Here is a 22,981-nt window from a genome sequence, read left to right as displayed (position 1 = left end):
TAATGTGCTGATAAAAGTGATTTATGACTGTGTTTCACATTTATGGCCTTTGTACCATCCCCCATGATCATGTGAACAAAATCCAGACCTTTGGCAACAGGTTCATTGCTACAGTATGTCCCATGGTCATGTAAGAAGTTAAAACCCACCCCTCTCCTAGAAAACTGAAATATCTTGGGAAATATTAAAAAGGCAAAATATTATATTTCCCTGGATGTGGAAAGGGAGAAACATGTTTTTAAAGGCAAAGTAGCTTCCTGCAGCTTCCTCCCCCCCCCCTTTGTCAATCAGCCATTAAAAAGCCTGAGCTAGTCTACTCTACATAACAAAGGTAGGGTTAGCCTTCTGCAGAAACTCACCACAAGGCACCTGGGAAAAGTACATCAGACAGCAAGGCAACCAAACTTGGACTCAAAGCACAGCCTAAAGAGTTGCCTCTGCATGACCCCATGGCAGTCTGACAATCAATCAGAATACAAGATCAAGATCATAGGCCAGAGAGGGCATAAAACCAGGGATTTTCAGCATCTTGCTCTCTTTTTTCTTCTTCACCCAACATCTGGAAGTATGGGATCCCTCTTTTCTGCTCAGGAGCTCAAGCCATGTGGTCCTGTCCACCATTAAACCATCTTTCCAAGCAGCTCCCATGTTTCCAGTTGTTTTTTTTACCCCCACTTGGAAGTGAACCTAGAATGACATTTCTTCCAACAGTCATATTGCAATCTTTTGACGAGCAAAGTCAATGGGGAAGCCAGATTTACTTAACAACAGTGTTAACATAACAACTGTGCCAAGAAAGGTTGTAAAATGGGTCAAAACGCACTTAACAACCGTCTCACTTAACAACATAAAATTTTGGGCTCAATTGTGGTTGTAAGTCGAAGACTACTTACTTTGCAATAGAATGCTATACGCTAATAATAATAATACTGGATTTTTCTCACTGAGCAAGAAAAAACCCCTCAAAAATATGAAAACCACAAGTGTTTTTCGTATGAAATTAATTAAATGCTGTTCTTTAGGTAAAGGTTCCCCTTGCACATATGTGCTAGCCGTCCCCGACTCTAGGGGGCATTGCTCATCTCCATTTCAAAGCTGAAGAGACAGCGCTGTCCGAAGACGTCTCCGTGGTCATGTGGCCGGCATGACTCAACACCGAAGGTGCACAGAATGCTGTTCCCTTCCCACCAAAGGTGGTCCCTATTTTTCTACTTGCATTTTCACATGCTTTCAAACTGCTAGGTTGGCAGAAGCTGGGACAAGTAATGAGAGCTCACTCTGTTACGCGGCGCTAGGGATTCGAACCGCCAAACTGCCGACCCTTCTGATCGAGAAGCTCAGTGCCTTAAGCCACCGTCTCTTTAATATGCTGCAAAACATGCTACATTTTCATTTTTTTTCCTGAAGATTAAAAGTACCTTACCTTAAAAATAAAATGAAGATATAATGATTGGCATTTTCACTCTTTTTTTAAAGTAATCGATTTGACCTACTCCACGTTTTCATAGACTTTTCATAACATGTATCCTTTACCAGATGTACGACAATTTGCCACAGCCAACTCACTGCGGGACAAGAGTTATATTATTATTGAAGAAATAGAATCATTACAGAAAGGATGCCAAAGGAGGGACAAAATGAAATGTGAATGACAAAATTTAAAATATTTTAAAATTATTTTAAATAATTAAACCGAATAGTATATTTGTCCTGCAGTGAGTTGTCCTGTTGGAAGAAATGTCCTTCTGGGTTCAGCTCCAAGTGGGGAAAAAGGCACTGGAGACACGGAGGCTGCTTGGAAAGATGGTTTAATGATGGTTTAATGGCTTGAGTCCTGAACAGAAAAGGTGATCACATGCTTCAATGTTGGTGGAGAAAAAGAGAAGGGAGGACTGAGATGCTGAGTCCCTGGTTTTATGCCCTCTCTGGCCTTTGATCTTGAGCTTGTATTCTGATTGGTTGTCAAGACTCCCAAGGGGCCATGCAGGGGCAACTCTTTAGGTTGTGCTTTGAGTCCCAAGCTTGGTTGAGCATTGCTTCTTCCCAGGTGCCCTGTGGTGAGATGGGTAAAAGGCTAATACTATCATGCCTCAATCTCATCACCCTGGAGCTAAAGGGGAGATATTTGTTATGTAGAATAGGCTGGATCAGGCCTTTTAATGGCCTATTGACAAAGGTGGGGGCTATTAAGAGTGAGTCTGTTTCCTGCCTAAAAACATGTTTCTCCATTTCTTATCCAGGGAAATATAACATTCTGCTTTTTGTCAATATTTCCCAGGACATTTCATTTTTCTAGGAGAGGTGTGGGTGCAAACTTCCTACAGTCCCATTCCATCCTTACCAGCAGCAGCTAACCCAAACCGCCCCGCCCTCCTGTTTAATCCAAATATTCGCTTCTGCCCTTTGTCACTCCCTCCCCCCTCTCCTTTCTGTTCCCCACCTGGAGCAAATAAACTTGCCCACCATTCCTTCCAGTTCTTCTCTTTACTTCCAACCTTAAAAAAAAAAAAATTAAAGGGGGTGGGGTGTACCATCAGAACGTACCTGCGAGACCCCTCCCACCCTCGTTCCAATGCAACCTAACCCAACCTGCCCCAGACAAGGAAACGCTTTTATTTTTCTTTGGAGGAGGAAAAAAGAAGATAGAAAAATAATTAAAAAAAAGGGATTGCAAGCTTGGGGAAAGGAGGGGGGGAGCTGGGGGCGGGGCTAAGCGGCAGGGGCGCTTGGTAGGCGAGCGGCGGAGGCCGGGAAAAGGGTGGGTGGTCCCTCCTCCTCCCCCCTCCTTTTGGAACGTTGGGCTCCCCAGCGTTCCAACGGCGATTGTTCCGCGCCGCTTTCCCTTTTCGCTTCCTCTCCAACCTTCCAGGCGGAGGAGGAAGGAGAGGCGGAGGAGGGGAAGAACAGGAGGAGGAGGAGGAAGGAGAGAAAGAGGAGGAGATAGAACAGGAGGAGGAAAGGGAGGAGAGGAAGAACAGGGGAAGGAGGGGAAGGAGGAGGAGGGAGAGAAAGAGGAGGAGGAAAGAGAGGAAGAGGAGGAGGAAAAGGAGGGGAGGAAGAACAGGAGAAGGAGAAAGAGAGGAAGAGGAGGGGGAGAAAGAGGGGGAGGAAAGAGAGGAAGAGGAGGAGAAGGAAAAGGAGGAGGAGGGAGTGAAAGAGGAGGAGGAGGAGGAGGAAAGAGGGGAAGAGGAGGAGAAAAAAGGCATGTCGGAACAGATCCTCGTCCGCTTCTTCCTTCCCGGCGCGTGTAAACAATAAAAACAACCAGCCAACCAGCCAGCGAGGAAAGGGGGAAGAAAAGGCAGCCGAGAAGGGGAAAGGGCCGTCCGGCCAAAGGGGCCCACCGCCTCCTCCTCCTCCTCCTCCGGGGCCGCTACTGCTGCTGCCGTCGCCGCCGGCCGGCCGGCCTTCCCCTTGCATGGCGGGGCTGCGCTCGCTGGGAGTGAGCCTCTTCTCCGACCAGGGAGGCAGGAAATACATGGAGGACGTCACCCAGATCGTGCTGGAGCCCGAGGGCGACGGGGGGGAGGAGGAGGAGGAGGAAGGCAGCGCCGCCGGGAGAGCAGCCCCCGCGGGCCCGGCCGGGACGCCCAGCCCGCCGTCCTCTGTGGCCTTCTTCGCCGTGTGCGACGGGCACGGCGGTCGGGAGGCGGCCCACTTCGCCCGCGAGAACCTCTGGGCCTTCATCAAGAAGCAGAAGAGCTTCCGCTCCGCCGAGCCGGCCGCCGTCTGCGCCGCCCTCCGCAAGGGCTTCCTGGCCTGCCACCGCGCCATGTGGAAGAAGCTGCGTAAGTCCAGGCCCCGCTCTCTCGCTCTCTCGCCCGGGCTTCGCTGGAGGGATGAGGCCGGGGAGGGTCGCTCCGGAGAACGGCCGCCGCTCCTCCTTCTCTCTAGCCGCCTTTCTCCTTCCTTCCATCCTTCTCCTTATCTCATTCCTTCCCTCCCTCCCTTTTTATGCCTTCCTTCCTCCATCCCTTCTTCCCTTTTCCTTCCTTTATTCCTCCCTCTCTTTTTCCCCTTTCCTTCCTTCCCTCTTTCTCCCCTTTCTCCCACCTTCCCTTCTTCCCTTTTTTTTCTTTATTCCTTCCTCTCTTTTTCCCTTTTCCTTCCTTCTTCCCTTTTCCTTTCTTTATTCCTTTTTTTATTATTATTATTTATTAGACTTGTTAGCCGCTCCCTCTCCACGAAGGGACTCGGGGCAGCGTACAATAAATAAATCACCTTCCCTTCTTCCCTTTTCTTTATTCCTTCCTCTCTTTTTCCCTTTTCCTTCCTTTTTCCCTTTTCCTTCCTTCCTTCCTTCCTTCCTTCCTTCCTTCCTTCCTTCCTTCCTTCCTTCTCCTTATCCCCTTTCTCCCTCCTTTTTCCTTCCTTCCTTCCTTCCTTCCTTCCTTCCTTCCTTCCTTCCTTCCTTCCTTCCTTCCTCCCTCCCTTCCTCCCTCCCTCCCTCCCTTGCCCATCACATAACCCTCCACCCTGCTGGATGCCTTCCAAACATTACTTTTATTTTATTCCATCCCAGGAAACTTCTTTCTGAGCCCAGGGGTTCAAAGGATTGAGGGAGGGGACGAGAATGGGGGATGGGGTTCATTCCAGGCACCCATGTCCTGCCTTCATGATATGTGAATGGGTTTTATGCTGGCTTTCCGGGGGTGGGGAGGCATCTCACATGGGGCAGCGGAAGGAGTTTTAAGGCCCTTTGGTGGCCTTCAAAGGGGATGGGGGGCTTTGGCCCTAAGCTTTGTGTGTGTGTGTGTGTGTGTAAGCAAAACAAAGAACCCGGGTTGGCGGCTTGATGGATGGGCTGCCTGGTTTTTGTAGATCTCCCATTTCTGTTGGGGCAGCAAAGCCAACCAACCAAACAAAATGCATATCCTAGGTTAAAAAACAAAGAAAACGATCAACAATGTACCTTAAAGCAGGGGTCTCCAGCCTTGGGCATTTTAAGACTAGTGGACTTCAACTCCCAGAATTCCTCAGCCAGCTTTGCTGGTTGGCAACTTTGTTGGCTGAGGAATTCTGGGAGTTGAAGTCCACGAGTCTTAAAGTGGGGAAGGTTGGCAACTTTGCTGGCTGAGGAATTCTGGGAGTTGAAGTCCACAAGTCTTAAAGCGGCCAAGGTTGAAGGCCCTTAAAGGTATTTCTTCCTATAACTAAACCCCAAACCCTTTCACATCCACTCTTAATTCTGCAATCATAATAATAACAATGAGGAAATAATCCTGTGATTATTAGCTAGTTTTTAATGTCCCATTCCCCCCCCTCCCCCAGGCCTTCTGGAGTGGCGTGTTACCCTACTACCTACCCTCAAGATGGGTTGGGCACCCAAATGCTACTAAACTTTGGGGGCCCAATTCCCCCACAAATCCTGGGGGCTCCTACCGATGTCGTGAGTCCGATCCGTGTGAACCTTACTAAGTGAAAGAGGGAGGTTTCTACAGGTAGTCCTCGAGTTACAACCGCAGTGTCCTTGCTAAGCAAAGCGGTTGTTAAGTGAGTCGCACCTGATTTTGCGAGCTTTTTTTGGCCCTGATGATTTAGCTGATCACTACGGTTGTTAAGTGAATCTGGCTCCCCCCCCCAATTGATTTTGCTTGTCAAGAATCCAGCTGGGAAGTTTGCAAAGGGCGATCTCGTGATTTCGGGACACCGCAACCCTCACAAACACATGCCAGTTGCTAAGCGCCTGGATTTTGTTTGTGTTGTGTGACTGTGTGGATACCTACACAGTGGTTGTAAGTCTGGTTCTGAGTGAACTGTTTTCATTGTCAAAGGTAACTTTGAACCGTTGCTGAAACTGTTAAGTTGGGGAATACCTATATTGCTTGATTCATTATTGGCTGTTCAATTTGTGATCAAATGTCTTGCAGTAATGCAAAATTTTGTATTTCTCCCACATCTGAGAACCATTCTATACAAGCCATGTGTTGTGGCATGCCAGCAATCAGCAGAGCTGGCAGCAGATTCGGACAGTGAGGAGGTTGGGGAGGAAGATGGGCCAGTCCTGGATTCTGGGGAAGGCTCTGACGAGGGCTCTGTGTCGGAGGCAGAGATGGGGCCAGGGCCGTCTGACAGTTATCAGCTGCCTTCGGAGTCAGACATCAGTGGGGCAGAAGAACAGCTGGTGCCTGTTCCCAGTGTGGGCATGTGCAGAGTTGCCAGAGGAAGGGAAAAGCTAAAGAATAGGGATCGACTTGGGAGTAAGGCCAGAGGTGGACGGTGAATGGCCCCTCCCAGAGGAAATAAAAGAGGAGCGAAAGGGGAGTGGAGTTTGCAGGAGACGCATTAGTTCGCTTAATTGGTTCGTGACCCTCCGAGACTCCTGGCCAAGTTTTGCAGAGATCGCCCTGTCAGCTCTCCAAGCCAGATAAGGTCTGTGACTGTAAATCCTCCCTTGAAAGACTTTGCTGGATGGGAATAAGCGGAATTCACAGTCAATTAATAAAAGGGTTTTTTTTTGTCGGGACAAGAAGTTTGCTTCAGGCTCTTGGGAAGCCTCGGTCAGAATATCATGTTCTCTGCACACGACTGGGGACCTCGTGTTCCATGAAAAGCCACAATGTCAGGGGGAGGTTGGTTGGTTGGTTTGGGGTTTGTGTGTTGTGAGAATTTGGTATTCCCCCTCCCAATATATTAGTGCCATGTCTGAATCCAGGTTTTATAGTGGTTTTCCAATATATTAGTGAGACGTGTGAATCCATCTTTTATATTTTTCCAATATACTAATGATGTGTGTGAATCCAGGTGTTTTATTTTTCCGATAAATTGGTGTCGTTTGAATCCATCCTTTATAAGTGTTTCCCAATATATTAAGAAAGTTGTGAATGCAGCTTTTTTATTTTTCCGATAAATTCGTGTCTTGTGAATCCAGTTTTATAAGTGTTTCCCAATATATTAAGAGAGAAAGGTGTGAAGGCAGCTTTTATATACGGTATGTTTTCTAATATATCAAGTGTCACACGTGAATCCAGTTTATATAATTTTTTCCAATATATTAGTGAAATACATATGTGAAACCAGCTTTTTATGTTTTTTTCTAATATATTAGTATCAGTACGAATCCAGATTTTATCATTTTTCCCCACGATATTAGTGTCATGTGTGAAACCAGCTACCCTGTTCTTCGAAAAGCAAGGTTGACTCCCTTATTTAAGGTCAAAAAATGGCTGTGGCTAAATTAGGCACGCTCAGAACTAGTTGAAAGGGATGTGTCACTCGGTATATTTTTCTAACTTGTAAATCCTGTTGAACTCACTTGGGGGAATTTCTGAATCCAGACCAGGAAGTATAGAGCTCCCAAAATACAGGTAGTCCTCGACATACGACCACAACGGAGTCCCAAAATTTATGTTGCTAAATGAAACTTTAGTTAAGTGAATTTTGCCCCATTTTTCTTACCACAGTTATTAAGTGAGTCGTTGCAGTTGTTAAGTTGGTAACACGGCTGTTAAGTAAATCTGGATTCCCCGTTAACTTTGCTCGCCAGAAATCACAAGATCCCGGGAACTGTCATAAATATGTTCTGACTGAGGCTTCCCAAGAGCATGAAGCAAACTTCTTGTCCCGACAAAAAAAAACCCCTTTTATTAATTGACTGTGAATTCCGCTTATTCCCATCCAGCAAAGTCTTTCAAGGGAGGATTTACAGTCACAGACCTTATCTGGCTTGGAGAGCTGCCAGGCGGATATCTGCAAAACTTGGCAAAGAGCCTCGGAGAGTCCCGAACCAATTAAGCGAACTAATTGTCTCCTGCAAACTCCACTCCCCTTTCGCTCCTCTTTTATTTCCTCTGGGAGGGGCCATTCATCCTCCACCTGAGGCCTTTCTCCCAAGTCGACCCGTTCCTTAGCTCTTCCCTTCGTCTGGCAACTCTGCGCATGTGCACACTGGGAACAGGCTCCAGCTGTTCTTCTGCCCCACTGATGTCCGATGCCGAAGGCAGGAAGGACTTTTCTTCCTATAGTTGTTAGATGAATAGTTGCAGTTGTTAAATTAGTAATAAGGTTGTTAAGTGAATCTGGATTCCCCATTCACTTTGCTTGTTAGGTGGTCGCAAAAGGGGATCACATGATCCCGGGACACTACAACCGTCATAAATATGAACCAGTTGCTAAGTGTTTGAATTTTGATGATGTGACTCTGGGGATGCTGCGGTGGTTGTAAGGGTGAAAAACGGTCGTAAGTCGCTTCTTTTCAGTATTGTTGTAACTTTGAACGGTCACTAAGTGAGTGGTTGTAAGTCGAGGATGACCGGTATGAGCCGCTTTTGAAAGTATTGGATGAGATCTGTACAGGTTGTCCTCAACTTACAAGAGTTCATTTAGTGACCGTTCAGTGTTACAATGGCACTGAAAAAAAGCGATTTATGACCGCTTTTCACCCTTGCGGCCGTGGTCGCAGGATTTGCCTTCCCGTGGTTCACATTTAGTGACCTCTGAACGGTCGCTAAACGAATGGTTGTAAGTCGAGGACTTACCCGTATGGACTGTGAATGCAGAGGTTGAAGGACAGCTCTTGATTTTAACTTTTATGTTGGTGTTTGGTCTTTGGGGCTGCGGCCCAATGGCCAAAGCGGCCCCAATTTGCTGTGTTACGTTGATTTTTAAAAAGGGAGAATGGCCACCACGGCTATTTTTTAATTTGTTGCCTCAGAGTCGGTTTTTTAACCGCTTGGCCGCCCCTGTAGATTTTAAAGGGCCTCGTTGTCATGTACGGTTGTCCCAAGCTGAGCTCACACGTGTAATTTTATCTTTCCTTTTGGCCCCCTCTGGCTTCCTGGTTATGCTGGGTAGAAACGTTTGCCCTGCAAAATTGGTTGCAGATGCCCCCCCCGACCCCCCTGGCTGAAACCTGGAGTGAATTAGTAACGGAGGGCTGGAGGATGGAGAGAGAGGGAGGCCCAGATGCGGAAAATAAAATGTAAGCTTTGGAGAGCGAAAGGAAGGCGGGTGGCAGGATTTCAGCTTTCTCAAATTCCATTCCTCAACTGCGATGCTTTATTACATTCTTCTATATCACCTGCATTCCTTTCCTCCCTTTCCTTCATTCCTTCATTCCTCCATTTCCTCCCTCCTCTTTCCTTCTATCCTCCCCTTCCTTTCCTCCCCTTCCTGCCTCTCTCCTTCCTCTCCTTCCTTCCTCCTCTCCTCTCCTTCCTTTTCTTTCCTTCATTTTGTCCTTTATTCCTGCCTTCCCTTCCTTCCCTCCCTCATTCCCTTCCTTCATTTCGTCCTTCCTTTCTGCCTTTCCTTCCCTCCCTCCCTCCATTTCATCCTTCCTACCTTTCCTGCCTGCTTTCCTTCCTCCCTCCCTCCTTCCCTCCCTTCCTTCCCCTCTCCCTCCCTCCTTTCTTCCTTCCCTTCCTTCATTTCGTCCTTCCTTCCTGCCTTTCCTTCCCTCCCTCTCTCCATTTCATCTTTCCTGCCTTCCTTCCTTCCCTTCTTCCTCCCTCCTTCCTTCCCTTCCTCCTTCTCTTCCCTCCTTCCTTCCCTCCCGCTCCCTCCTTCCCTTCCCTTCTTCCTGCCCTTCCTTCCTTCCCTCCTTCCCTTCCTTCCTTACTTCTCTCCTCCCTCTCTCCTTCCCTTCCTCCATTTTGTCCTTCCTTCCTTCCCTCCCTCCCTCCCCTCTCCCTCCCTCCTTTCTTCCTTCCCTTCCTTCATTTCGTCCTTCCTTCCTGCCTTTTCTTCCCTCCCTCTCTCCATTTCATCTTTCCTGCCTTCCTTCCTTCCCTTCTTCCTCCCTCCTTCCTTCCCTTCCTCCTTCTCTTCCCTCCTTCCTTCCCTCCCGCTCCCTCCTTCCCTTCCCTTCTTCCTGCCCTTCCTTCCTTCCCTTCCTGCCCTTCCTTCCTTACTTCTCTCCTCCCTCTCTCCTTCCCTTCCTCCATTTTGTCCTTCCTTCCTTCCCTCCCTCCCTCCCCTCTCCCTCCCTCCTTTCTTCCTTCCCTTCCTTCATTTCGTCCTTCCTTCCTGCCTTTCCTTCCCTCCCTCTCTCCATTTCATCTTTCCTGCCTTCCTTCCTTCCCTTCTTCCTCCCTCCTTCCTTCCCTTCCTCCTTCTCTTCCCTCCTTCCTTCCCTCCCGCTCCCTCCTTCCCTTCCCTTCTTCCTTCCCTTCCTTCCTTACTTCTCTCCTCCCTCTCTCCTTCCCTTCCTTCATTTCGTCCTTCCTTTCTGCCTTTCCTTCCCTCCCTCCCTCCATTTCATCCTTCCTACCTTTCCTGCCTGCCTTCCTCCCTCCCTCCTTCCCTCCCTTCCTTCCCCTCTCCCTCCCTCCTTTCTTCCTTCCCTTCCTTCATTTCGTCCTTCCTTCCTGCCTTTCATTCCCTCCCTCTCTCCATTTCATCTTTCCTGCCTTCCTTCCTTCTTTCCTTCCTTCCCCTCTTCCTCCCTCCTTCCTTCCCTTCCTCCTTCTCTTCCCTCCTTCCTTCCCTCCCGCTCCCTCCTTCCCTTCCCTTCTTCCTGCCCTTCCTTCCTTCCCTCCTTCCCTTCCTTCCTTACTTCTCTCCTCCCTCTCTCCTTCCCTTCCTCCATTTTGTCCTTCCTTCCTTCCCTCCCTCCCTCCCCTCTCCCTCCCTCCTTTCTTCCTTCCCTTCCTTCATTTCGTCCTTCCTTCCTGCCTTTCCTTCCCTCCCTCTCTCCATTTCATCTTTCCTGCCTTCCTTCCTTCTTTCCTTCCTTCCCCTCTTCCTCCCTCCTTCCTTCCCTTCCTCCTTCTCTTCCCTCCTTCCTTCCCTCCCGCTCCCTCCTTCCCTTCCCTTCTTCCTTCCCTTCCTTCCTTACTTCTCTCCTCCCTCTCTCCTTCCCTTCCTCCATTTTGTCCTTCCTTCCTTCCCTCCCTCCCTCCCCTCAGATTTTATCAGAACAAGTAAATTTTCCACAATACCCTACTTTTAGAATTGCTCTGGGAAGTTGTGGGAATTCAAGTACAGGTCGTTCTTAACTTGCAATAGTTCATTTACTGACCGTTCAAAGTTACGACGAAACTGAAAAAAAGTGACATGACCATTTTTCACAAATAGAATAGAATAACAGAGTTGGAAGGGACCTTGGAGGTCTTCTAGTCCAACCCTCTTCTCAGGCAGGAAAGCCTACACCACTTCTTACGACCATTGCAGCATCCCTGTGGTCATGTGATCCAAATTAGGATCTCTCTCTCTCTCTCTTCCCCTCCCCCACCTCACAGGATTGTTGTAGAAGAAGGGGTATTAGATATGTCCACCACCATGATGTATATGTAAAAACAATAAAACACATTGTAGGAAGTTAGCACCCAGCCCTCTCCAAAAAAACGAAACATCCTAGGAAATATTGAAAAGGCAGAATATTATATTTCCCTGGATATGAAAAGGGAGGAACATGTTTTAAAGACAAAGTAGCTCCCTGCAGCTTCCTTCCCCCCCCCTTTGTCAATGAGCCATTAAAGCCTGAGCTAATCTACTTTACATAATGAAGGTAATATCAGCCTTTCACAGAAACTCACCTGGAAACTCAATCAAACTTGGGACTTAAAATACAGCCTAGGGAGTTACAATACAATACAATAGTATAGTTGGAAGGGTCCTTGGAGGTCTTCTAGTCCAACCCCTTGCCTAGGCAGGAAACCCTATACCGTTTCAGACAGATGGCTATCCAACATCTTCTTAAAGACTTCCAGTGTTGGGGCATTCACAACTTCTGGAGGCAACTTCTGTTCCACTGATTAATTGTTCTCACTGTCAGGAAATTCCTCCTCAGTTCTAAGTTGCTTCTCTCCTTGATTAGTTTCCACCCATTGCTTCTTGTTCTACCCTCAGGTGCTTTGGAGAATAGTTTGACTCCCTCTTCTTTGTGGCAACCTCTGAGATATTGGAATAATGCTATCATGTCTCCCCTAGTCCTTCTTTCTCTTAAGCTAAACATACCCAGTTCCTGCAACCGTTCTTCATATGTTTTAGTCTCCAGTCCCCTAATCATCTTTGTTGCTCTTCTCTGCACTCTTTCTAGAGTCTCCACATCTTTTCTACATCGTGGCGACCAGAACTGACTGCAGTATTCCAAGTGTGGCCTTACCAAGGCATTATAAAGTGGTATTAAGTTGTCCCTGCATGGCCCCATGGGAGTCTGACAACCAATCAGAATGCATTTCTTACACAGGAACAGGAAACAGAGAGGTGGGGCTGAACAGATTATAAAAAACCCAGCAAGCCCCTTCCCTCTCTCTCTTCTTCTTCACCCAACATTGAAGGATGTGGTCCCCCCCTTTTCTCTGCAGGAGCTCAAGCCATGTGGTCCTGTCCACCATTAAACCATCTTTCCAATCAGCCTCCATGTTTCCAGTGTCTTTTTCCCCACTTGGAGCCGAACCCAGAAGGACATTTCTTCCAACATTAGGATATAAACAGACATAAAACAAACGCACCAATAAATAAATTCAGCATCAGATGTTAAGTATGCCCAGAGAGAATGTATTTGATTTCATGCTAGGCCATGCTCCTTTATATGGAAGCCATGCTCCCCCCCCCCCAAGTGGTTTCCTGAAAACGTCTCACTTCTCACCCAAGAAGCTTCTTCAGTTCCGACTGAGTGGTGGTGGGGAAATGGGAGGATTTATTATTCTTTGCAAGTCATCTGTTTGTTACCACTCTGGAGGTCAGTCATTAAGCTCATGGAGAGTCCTGGAGCCCACTTGGGGATTTATCTGTATCCTCAGAGTCACCTGAATCAAAATATAAACAGGTGTGCAATCTTCTTGGGACTGCTGAAAGGAACGTGTTGTAGATAGGAGGTAGATGGTGGTGTATCCCTCCCCCTCTGTTGAGTTTTGACATTGATGGCCTCTTGGGCTCTCAAATCATTAGTCCGGTGTGTCCAAAATGGGGACTTTGTTTGAAAGAGTGCAGAGAAGAGCAACCAAGAGGATCAGGGGACTGGAGACTAAAACATATGAAGAACGGTTGCAGGAACTGGGTATGCCTAGTTATAGGGTATGCCTAGGTATAGGGTTTCCTGCCTAGGTAGGGGGTTGGACTAGAAGACCTCCAAGGTCCCTTCCAACTCTGCTATTGTATTGTATTGTTTAATGAAAAGAAGGATTAGGGGAGACAGGATAGCAGTCTTCCAATATTTCACAAAGAAGAGGCAGTTCTTGATTGCTGATCTAGTGTTAACCTTGGTACTACAGTAATCTCTAGCCCAGGGGTGTCCAAACTTGGGAACTTTAAGACGTGTGGACTTCAACTCCGGGGAATTCTGGGAGTTGAAGTCCACAAGTCTTAAAAGTTCCCAAGTTTGGACATCCCTGGGCTAGCCTATCTGGGTGTTGCTTGCTGGTGTTTTGGTCTTTTGTGTGTGTGTGTGTGTGTGTGTTTCCTTTTTGGCTTTTTCGTCGTCTCTTTTGAATGCTATGTAGCTGTTGTTTGTGATTTGTCTGAGTGGCCATCAACAGGCACCTAGACATAAACGATATCTACATGTCACTCGAAAGAGACAATGAAAGAGCCAAAAAGGAAACCCCAAAAAACGCAAACCACTTCCTTTATATAAAGGGGAAGGTATATAAAAATCAGAGCAAACCCCACACTCTTCGAGCACTTCCAAGGCTAAGATAGCCCTAGAGCAGTGTTTCTCAAACTTGGCGACTTTAAGTCCTGTGGACTTCAACTCCCAGAATCCCCCAGCCAGCATAGCTGAGTTGAAGTCCACAGGACTTAAAGTCGCCAAGTTTGAGAAACACTGCCCTAGAGGGTTGCGTCAGGGGTTGCCACACAAAGAAGAGGGAGTCAAGCTATTCTCCAAGGCAGCTGAGGGCAGGACAAGAAGCAATGGATGGAAACTAATCAAGGAGAGAAGGCAACCTAGAACTGAGGAGAAATTTCCTGACAGAACAATTAATCAGTGGAACAGAAGTTGCCTCCAGAAGTTGTGAATGCCCCAACACTGGAAGTCTTTAAGAAGATGTTGGATAGCCATTTGTCTGAAACGGTATAGGGTTTCCTGCCTAGGCAGGGGGTTGGACTAGAAGACCTCCAAGGTCCCTTCCAACTCTTATTCTGTCTTCAAATGACTCTCAAAGAGCTAACCAATCATCTTCAGAGCGCTAACGACTAGATGGCTGCAAAGAATAAAAATCCTTCCATTCCTCACCAGTCCGTTAGAAGTGAAGAAGCTTCTTGGATGAGAAGCGAAAACATTTCAAGGAGAAAAAAAATCAAGAAAGTCAACCTGGCTTCCAAAGCAGCTTGGAGGAAAACAAGAAGCTGCGGGTGGAAACTAATCAAGGAAGAGAAGCAACGTAGAACTAGGAAGAAATTTCCTGACGGTGAGCACAATTAATCAATGGAACAACTTGCCACCAGAAGTTGTGGGTGCTCCATCAATTGCTTTGCGTGCCATTGTGTGCGTGCATGTGCGCCAGAAATGAGAAGACCAGGCGGCCAGTGTGCATGCGCCTGCCGGAAATCAGAAGAGCGGCTGCCCAGGGCATGCATGCACAAAACAGAGCGTGGGGACTTCATGCATCCCCCCGGTGTCCCGTTTTGGCCCGCAGAGTGCTCCCGGAGGCAGTCCAGGCTCAAAATGAGGCATTGGGGGGGGGGCTTGATGGCCTCCCCTTACCACGTTTTGGCTGGCAAGGTGCTGGAGGAGGCATCAGTCCCGTCTCCTCCCCTCCTCTCCCCCTTGGCCAGTCCATGGAGAACTACAATGCCCCTGCGCCCTGTTTTGGCTTCCAGAGGCATTGCAGGCCAGATTTAGGCACTCCCAAGGGCCTTGAGTTTGACACCCCTGTATTAGACTAAACCGGCTCTCTTGTTTGCTTGCTTGCTTACTTGCTGATTTATGTATTTCTCTCTCTATAAAAGTGAAATGCCACTCATGTATCATCACAAAATTTCCAGAACCGTAAAGTCTACAAACTTGAAATTTGGCCTGTATGTTCCTCTTGGCTTCTAGGTGCTCACTAAGAAAGGATTTTTCAAAATGACCATCAGATCATTCGTATTTCTTACATTATTATTAACACGCTCTGGTGCTAAGGAGTTAAGACATTCTACTCCCCCTCCCCACCTGAAAAGAACTCTGTTCCAACTGCCACCTGGGCATCGGCATGGCCAGCGCGTGACTCATCCAGCCTGTGGGCAGGGAGTTTAGACATTCAACTCCCTCTCCCCATCTGAAAAATGCTAAGGAATTAGACTGAGGGAGTGAAGGGGATAAGATTGGAGAGGCCTCTGGGGCAAGCCTGAGGGAGAGAAGGGGATAGGAGAGGATCAATGGGGCCAGCCTGAGGAGAGAAGGGGATAGGAGAGGATCAATGGGGCCTGCCTGAGGGAGAGAAGGGGATAGGAGAGGATCAATGGGGCCAGCCTGGGGGAGAGAAGGGGATAGGAGAGGATCAATGGGGCCAGCCTGAGGGAGAGAAGGGGATAGGAGAGGATCAATGGGGCCAGCCTGAGGGAGAGAAGGGGAATAGGAGAGGAGAGGCTTCTGTGGGGCAAGCCCGATCAGATAGTTTCATAGCGGAGCACGGGTATCCCGCTAGTTTATTGTATAACTTATAATTATTTCCCCCCCTTTGCAGCAGAATGGCCGAAGACCATGACGGGTCTCCCGAGTACTTCAGGCACGACAGCCAGCGTGGTAATAATCCGTGGTTCCAAGATGTACGTGGCTCACGTGGGCGACTCGGGCGTGGTTCTTGGAGTCCAGGATGACCCGAAGGACGACTACGTCCGGGCTGTGGAGGTGACGCAGGATCATAAACCTGAGCTTCCAAAGGAGAGGCAGCGGATTGAAGGCCTTGGGGGAAGGTAACAGATCTCACTGGCTTGCTCAAAAGTTGGCTGAAAAGGTGTCTTTTTCTACTTATAAGGTAGTCCTCGACTTACGACCACAATGGAGCCCACATTTTCTGTCGCTAAGGAAGACGGTTGCCCCGTTTTACGATGTTTTTGGCTGCCGTTATTAAGCGAATCAGTGTAAGCTAGTAAAATGGTTGTTAAATGAATCTTGCTATTGACTTTGCTTGTCAGAAGGTCGCAAAAAGGGATCCCATGACCGTAGGATGCTGCAGCCGTCATAAACTGACAACTATGGCAAGAAAGGATGTAACATAGGGTAAATTTCACTTAACAAATGTCTTTCTCTTAGCAACAGAAATTCTGGGCTCAATTGTGGCCGTAAGTCAAGGACTATCTGTATTGGAGGCTAATTCATTGCTCACTGCCAACAGTTTGATACTAGCTCAAAGGTTGACTCAGCCTTCCGTCCTTCCGAGGTCGATAAAACGAGGACCCAGATTGTTAGGGGAAATATGCTGACTCTGTAAAACGCTTAGAGAGGGCTGTAAAACATTATGAAGCAGTATATAAGTCTTAAGTGCTATTGCGAAGGAAGGAAGGAGAGAGAAGGAAGGAAGGAGAGAAAAGTAAGGAAGGAAGCCTTGATGGCACAGTGGTTTCAATTAAATATTGCAGGCTAACTCTGCCCACAGCCAGGAGTTTGATCCTGACCGGCTGAAGGTTGACTCAGCCTTCCATCCTTCCGAGGCCGGTAAAATGAGGACCCAGATTGTTGGGGGCAAGAGGCTGACTCTGTAAACCGCTTCAGGAGGACTGCAAAGATCTATGAAGTGGTATATAAGTCTTAAGGGCTATTCCTATTGATATTCTTTGATGGTGGTGCTACGACCATCCCCTCAAGAAGACCCCGGGCGGCTTATACCTTGTTTCATTGAAAATAAGACCTCCTCGGATAATAAACCCAATCGAGCTTTTGAGTGCATGTGCTAAGTTAAGCCCTTCTCCGAAAATACTGCCACACAGCAGCTGCCATGAGGTGACCGCGCTCGCTGCCTCCTGCACCTCAAATATAATAATACCTCCCCCAAATTAAGGCCAAGCGCTTATTTCGGGAAAACCCGGTCATATCAAATATACAATTATAAGTTTGTTTTAACATTAAGTAATCCATTCAAGACTGAAACGATTATCCTATAACTAAAATTAATATGGAGCTATGGCGGCCCAGTGGTTAGAATTCAGCACCGCGGGGCTAACTCACTGCTCACTGCTAGGAGTTTGATCCTGACTGAGAGGGCTGTAAAGCACTATAAAGCGGTATATAAGTATTGAGGGCTCAGTGGCTAAGACGCTGAGCTTGTCGATCAGAGAGGTCGGCAGTTCGGCGGTTCGAATCCCTAGCGCCGCGTAACGGAGTGAGCTCCCGTCACTTGTCCCAGCTTCTGCCAACCTAGCAGTTCGAAAGCAGGTAAAAAATGCAAGTAGAAAAATAGGAACCACCTTTGGTGGGAAGGGAACAGCGTTCCGTGCTCCTTCGGCATTGAGTCATTCCGGCTACATGACCACGGAGACGTCTTCGGACAGCACTGGCTCTTTGGCTTTGAAACGGAGATGAGCACCGCCCCCTAGAGTCGGGAACGACTAGCACAGATGTGAGAGGGGAACCTTTACTTTTAGGTTTAAGTACTATTATTGCTGCTGTTGTTCCTCAGTTAACCAGGCCACCTAGGGCTTTATAGATACCAACTTGCCTTTAATCATTGTAGAAGTCTTGTTTAGCAAACAATGCCTTGACATTTTCGTTTCTACTTTTAAACTTTCCACCCTTCATTTATTTCTTCCCTCCGTTCTCGCCGATTGTTTTAGTGTGATCAACAAATCTGGTGTGAATCGAGTGGTTTGGAAACGACCTCGTCTGAGTCACAACGGCCCCGTCCGACGAAGCACGGTTATTGATCAGATTCCTTTCTTGGCGGTGGCTCGAGCCCTTGGTAAGTATAGCTTCTGGTGTAATATAAACGTTGGAATTAATACCCTGTCTCCCCCAAAATAAAGACAGGGTCTTTTATTCTTTTGACCCCCGAAATAAGCACTTGGCCTTATTTTTGGGGAGGTCTTATTATTTTTGGGGTGCAGGAGGCGGCGAGCGTGGTCACCTCAGGGCTGCTGCTGTGTTGCAATATTTTTGGGGAGAGCTTATTTTCAGGGGAGAGCTTATTTTCAGGGGAGGGCTTATTTTAGAGCATGCGCTCAAATGTCCAATTGGGCTTATTATCCGGGGAGGGAAACAAGATATTAGTTGTATAAGTTTGTTAAAATGTAACAAATATACAATACAATACAATACAATACAATAGTAGAGATGGAAGGGACCTTGGAGGTCTTCTAGTCCAACCCCCTGCCTAGGCAGGAAACCCTATACCGTTTCATGATTGATAATATTTTATTCATATCAAGAGGTGTGATAATTGAGATAGGGTGATTGGTATAAAAATGACATCTTGAAATACTGAATAACTAAACAATGAAAGATTATAACTTAGTATAAAGATGTGTATTATTACCAGTATTATACAAGCTTGCTAAATGAAACAAATATGATTAATATTAATTTTCTTGTATGAAATGTATGGTACTGAGGCACCACACTGTTCACACATTATAAAAAATGAATTAAAAAAACTTTTTAAGAAAGCAAGAAGGAAAAATGAAACGATGGGACGATTGGCAGAAAGATTTAGGGATTCATAAGGAGGTAGTCCTTGACTTACAACAGCTCGTTTAGCGACCGTTTGAAGTTACAGTGCCGCCGGGAAAAGGGAGTTATGACCGTTTTTTTTTTCCACCCTTACGACTTTGCAGCATCCCTGTGCTCTCGCGATCCAAATTCGGACACATGACAGCTGATTCATATTTATGACGGTTGCATTGTTCTGGGATCATGGGATGCAATATTCGGATAAGCAAAATCAACAGGAAAACCAGATTCACTTAACAATCGTGTTACTAATTTAACAAAGCACCCAGCCAGCTTTTTGTTTCGGTCCCAAGGTGGGACTAGAACTCACTGTCTCCTGGTGATTGGTCCAAAGTCATCCAGTTTGCTTTCATGCTTAAGGCAGGACTAGAACTCACTGTCTCCTGGTGATTGGTCCAAAGTCATCCAGCTGGCTTTCATGCTTAAGGCAGGACTAGAACTCACTGTCTCCTGGTTCAAATAACTGAACTTCATGCCTAGTGCAGAACTAATGCTCACTGTATCCTTTGTAATTGGTTCAAAGTCACCCAGCCAGCTTCCATTTAATACGGGACTAGAAGTCACCATCTCCTGGTGATTGGCCCAAGGTCACCCCAGTCGACTTTCATGCCTAAGGCGGGACTAGTACTCACAGTCTCCTGGTGATTGGTCCAGAATCACCCAATTGGCTTTCATTTCTAAGGCGGAACTAGAATTCATCAACTCCTGGTGATTGGCCCAAGGTCACCCAGTCGACTTTCATGTGTAAGGCGGGACTAGTACTCACAGTCTACTGGTGATTGGTCCAGAATCACCCAATTGGCTTTCATTTCTAAGGCGGAACTAGAATTCATCAACTCCTGGTGATTGGCCCAAGGTCACCCAGTCGACTTTCATGTGTAAGGCGGGACTAGTACTCACAGTCTCCTGGTGATTGGTCCAGAATCACCCAATTGGCTTTCATTTCTAAGGCGGAACTAGAATTCATCATCTCCTGGTGATTGGCCCAAGGTCACCCAGCTGGCTTTCATGCCGAAGGCGGGACTAGAACTCCCTGTCTCCTGGTTTCTACGCCAGCATCTTAACTACGGTAGTATGATGATGAAGAAGAGCTGTCAGTTTGCTTCTTTGAGGGTAGGAGCTTTAAATCACCTTCATGCCTAAAAATGAGATGAAACGTTTCTTCCTTGACCTGCTTGATTTCATATTTCAAGGAAGGTTCCTTACCCAGCAAATATCATCCAGACCAGCGGTCACCAACTGGTGGTCCGTAGAAAAATGATTTGCATTTTTTATATTGCACTAAATCAGGGGTCCTCAAACTATGCCCCCTGGGACGGATAACTACAATGAACGTTTGTGTTGCTGCAGAGAGTCTTCCCCTTTGGGGTCTTTTTGTGTAGGTCAGAAGGGGGCAGAAATTCCGACTTGGGGTCTGCTTCAGCCTCCTGGTGGGGGGCTTTGGGCGAAGGCTGGAGGGAAGCGCCGCTGATGGCAAAGAGCCGGAGGGCCTCGTTCCAATGGGACTGCATCATGGCCTGGAACTGACTGACCATCTCAGCCTGCTAAGCCTCCAGGTGCCGTTACCTGGCCTTGCACTCCCACAGGTTTCCCCTCTGCTTGGAAAGCCTATGCTCCTAGTCCTCAGTGAGGTGCTTCTGCTGAGCCTCCTTCTCCATCAGATCCAATTTGAACTGAGCCGTTTTGCCAACTCTTTCTCCTGGTGGCTGCTTAGTTTCAACAACTGCTTCCTGTTGGGGCCCTAAGGAGCCCGGGTGGGCAGGCAAGGAGTGGCTGGGAGGGGAGGGGTGAGTAGAGGCCGGCACGGCACCCCTCAACTTGAGTGACATCGAGTTGGCCACACCCACCCACTCACATGACCACCAAGCCACGCCTACCCATCCGGTCATTAGGCAGATCATATTCGTGGTCCGCGGGATTTAAAATTATGAACTTAGGGGTCCCTGAGGTCCGAAGGGTTGGGGACCCCTGATCCAGACCTCCACTTTCCTGTTTGCAGTGGGCCAGACTAGAGAAACCTAGCTGGATGGATTCTGAAAGGCCCCGAATTGACGTTCTTAAAAATATATATATATCTTGAAATACAATTTTGGAAGAAGAGTAACGCTCGTTTTGCTTAAATAATAAAAGTCCGTGTCTCTTCATCACTGGAAGCTTTCAAGAAGAGATTTGGATTGCCATCTTTCAGAAATGGTGTAAGCCTGTAAGGTCTCCTGCTTGGGCGGGCGGGCGGGGTTGGGCTAGATGACCTACAAGGTCCCTTCCAACTCTGTTAATCTGTTCTGCTCTGGGTTTCTTTTTTTTTTTTTTACAGGTGATCTATGGAGTTACGACTTCTACAGTGGGGAGTTTGTGGTTTCTCCAGAACCGGACACGAGTGTCCACACACTGGATCCTCAGAAGCATAAATATATCATTTTGGGGAGCGATGGACTGTGGAACATGATCCCACCCCAGGAAGCTATCTCCATGTGCCAGGACCACGAAGAGAAAAAGTATTTTATGGTGAGCTGTCGGGACGTCCGTTTTTCTTCGCTTTCTTTGCTGGTCTGCGTGATGGAAGCCTTAACGCGGCACGCATTTTCTTTGAAAAGATGATGGGCTTTGATCAAGTAATCGATTGTCTTTGGTGCTCCTGATCACAAAATGTTCCCTATCATCACTTTGTTGTGGTTTGACAAACACTGTAAACCGTAGCAACTTTACAAAGCCCATCAACATGTTGGCTGGGGGATTCTGGGAGTGGAAGTCCACCCATCTTAAAGCATTCTGGCTGGGGAATTCTGGGAGTGGAAATCCACCCATCTTAAAGCATTCTGGCTGGGGGATTCTGGGAGTGGAAGTCCACCCATCTTAAAGCATGCTGGCTGGGAAATTCTGGGAGAGGAAGTCCACCCATCTTAAAGCATTCTGGCTGGGGAATTCTGGGAGTGGAAGCCCACCCCTCTTAAAGCATGCTGTCTGGGGGATTCTGGGGGTTTAAGTCCACCCATCTTAAAGCATTCTGGCTGGGGAATTCTGGGAGTGGAAATCCACCCATCTTAAAGCATGCTGGCTGGGAAATTCTGGGAGAGGAAGTCCACCCATCTTAAAGCATGCTGGCTGGGGAATTCTGGGAGTGGAAGCCCACCCCTCTTAAAGCATGCTGTCTGGGGGATTCTGGGGGTTTAAGTCCACCCATCTTAAAGCATTCTGGCTGGGGAATTCTGGGAGTGGAAATCCACCCATCTTAAAGCATGCTGGCTGGGAAATTCTGGGAGAGGAAGTCCACCCATCTTAAAGCATGCTGGCTGGGGAATTCTGGGAGTGGAAACGTCCATCCATTTTAAAGCATGCAGACTGGGGAATTCTGGGAATTGAAGTCCACCCCTCTTAAAGCATGATGGCTGGGGGATTCTGGGAGTGGAAGCCCACCCATCTTAAAGCATGCAGACTGGGGAATTCTGGGAATTGAAGTCCACCTATGTTAAAGCATATTGGCTGAGGAATCTGGGAGTGGAAGTCCGCCCATCTTAAAGCATGCTGGCTGGGGAATTCTGGGAGTCCACCCATCTTAAAGCATTGTCTAAATATTGCAGTGAAGACCTTTTCCAGTTTTCAGTGGTCGCATGGAGATTTTAAACAGACTTTGTGTACTTGCCATATGTCTCGCAGCCTTTTGGAATAGTGATTCTCCTGTTTTCTCCTTCTCTTTCCTGTTTCCGACCCCAAAGGGAGAACACCAACAATCTTTAGCCAAAATGCTTGTCAATCGAGCACTGGGCCGGTGGAGGCAGCGTATGCTTCGTGCCGATAACACTAGCGCCATCGTCATCAGTATATGTCCCGGCCGAAAATCTCAGAGCGGCTGTCTGCAAAGCGAGGAGGATCTGTGCTTCAACTTGGCTGAAGGACCCTCGTACAGCAGCCCCGCAACGTGGACGATCGCCTCTTCGCAATGCTCCACTCCGTCATCCAAGGTAAAACGTGATTTTTGTTTCCTTTCATGGCTCAAGCCCTGAAAGCGTCAGGTTTCCAAAAGATGCCCTAATTGATTCACGAGTCTCGAGCCAAGTTTCAAAAGAAAACCAATCATTTATTAGGAGCACCATTTTAGCAATATCTTATTGCAGTCAGATCTGAGCCTCATTTGAATTATAGCTGAACTTTACCCCTGTTCCTTCTCTCCCCTCAGTCTGTGTCATAAATCACATTACCCAATGAGGTGCACCCCTCCCAAGCCTTCTGCAGTAATCTGAGATCCGACTCTAGCCAAAAGTATGCAATCCCTCCCCCTCCTTTCCTTACAGTGGCAACTTTAGGATGCTATTAAAAACGGGCATTCCCCCCCCAGGTTTCATGGATTTAAGTGCATTTTGAAAGAAAAAAAAACCTCCTCCAGTTCTATGTACAGCTATTCTTCTTCTTGTGCCGTATCTGTCATTGGACATTGCCGATCATGTTGCCGAT

General features: G+C 47.5%; 1 protein-coding gene across 1 annotated transcript in view; it reads left to right on the top strand.

Moving 5' to 3' along the window:
- Nucleotides 1-3,073: 3,073 nt before the first annotated feature.
- Nucleotides 3,074-22,981, top strand: part of PPM1D (protein phosphatase, Mg2+/Mn2+ dependent 1D) — a 31,865-nt gene continuing 11,957 nt past the window's right edge. Inside the window, exons 1-5 of the mRNA XM_081945438.1 lie at nucleotides 3,074-3,788; nucleotides 15,555-15,783; nucleotides 17,641-17,765; nucleotides 20,847-21,037; nucleotides 22,246-22,491. Coding sequence (XP_081801564.1) covers nucleotides 3,419-3,788; nucleotides 15,555-15,783; nucleotides 17,641-17,765; nucleotides 20,847-21,037; nucleotides 22,246-22,491 — 1,161 coding nt within the window. The 5' untranslated portion in view covers nucleotides 3,074-3,418. The remainder of the gene's footprint in view (nucleotides 3,789-15,554; nucleotides 15,784-17,640; nucleotides 17,766-20,846; nucleotides 21,038-22,245; nucleotides 22,492-22,981) is intronic.

The sequence above is a fragment of the Natrix helvetica genome (assembly GCF_964273705.1).
Source record: "Natrix helvetica genome assembly, chromosome: 2".
In the NCBI taxonomy this organism is placed as follows: domain Eukaryota; kingdom Metazoa; phylum Chordata; class Lepidosauria; order Squamata; family Natricidae; genus Natrix; species Natrix helvetica.
The sequence above is the reverse complement of the archived record's forward strand: the minus strand, read 5'-3'. Positions and strand labels throughout refer to the sequence as shown.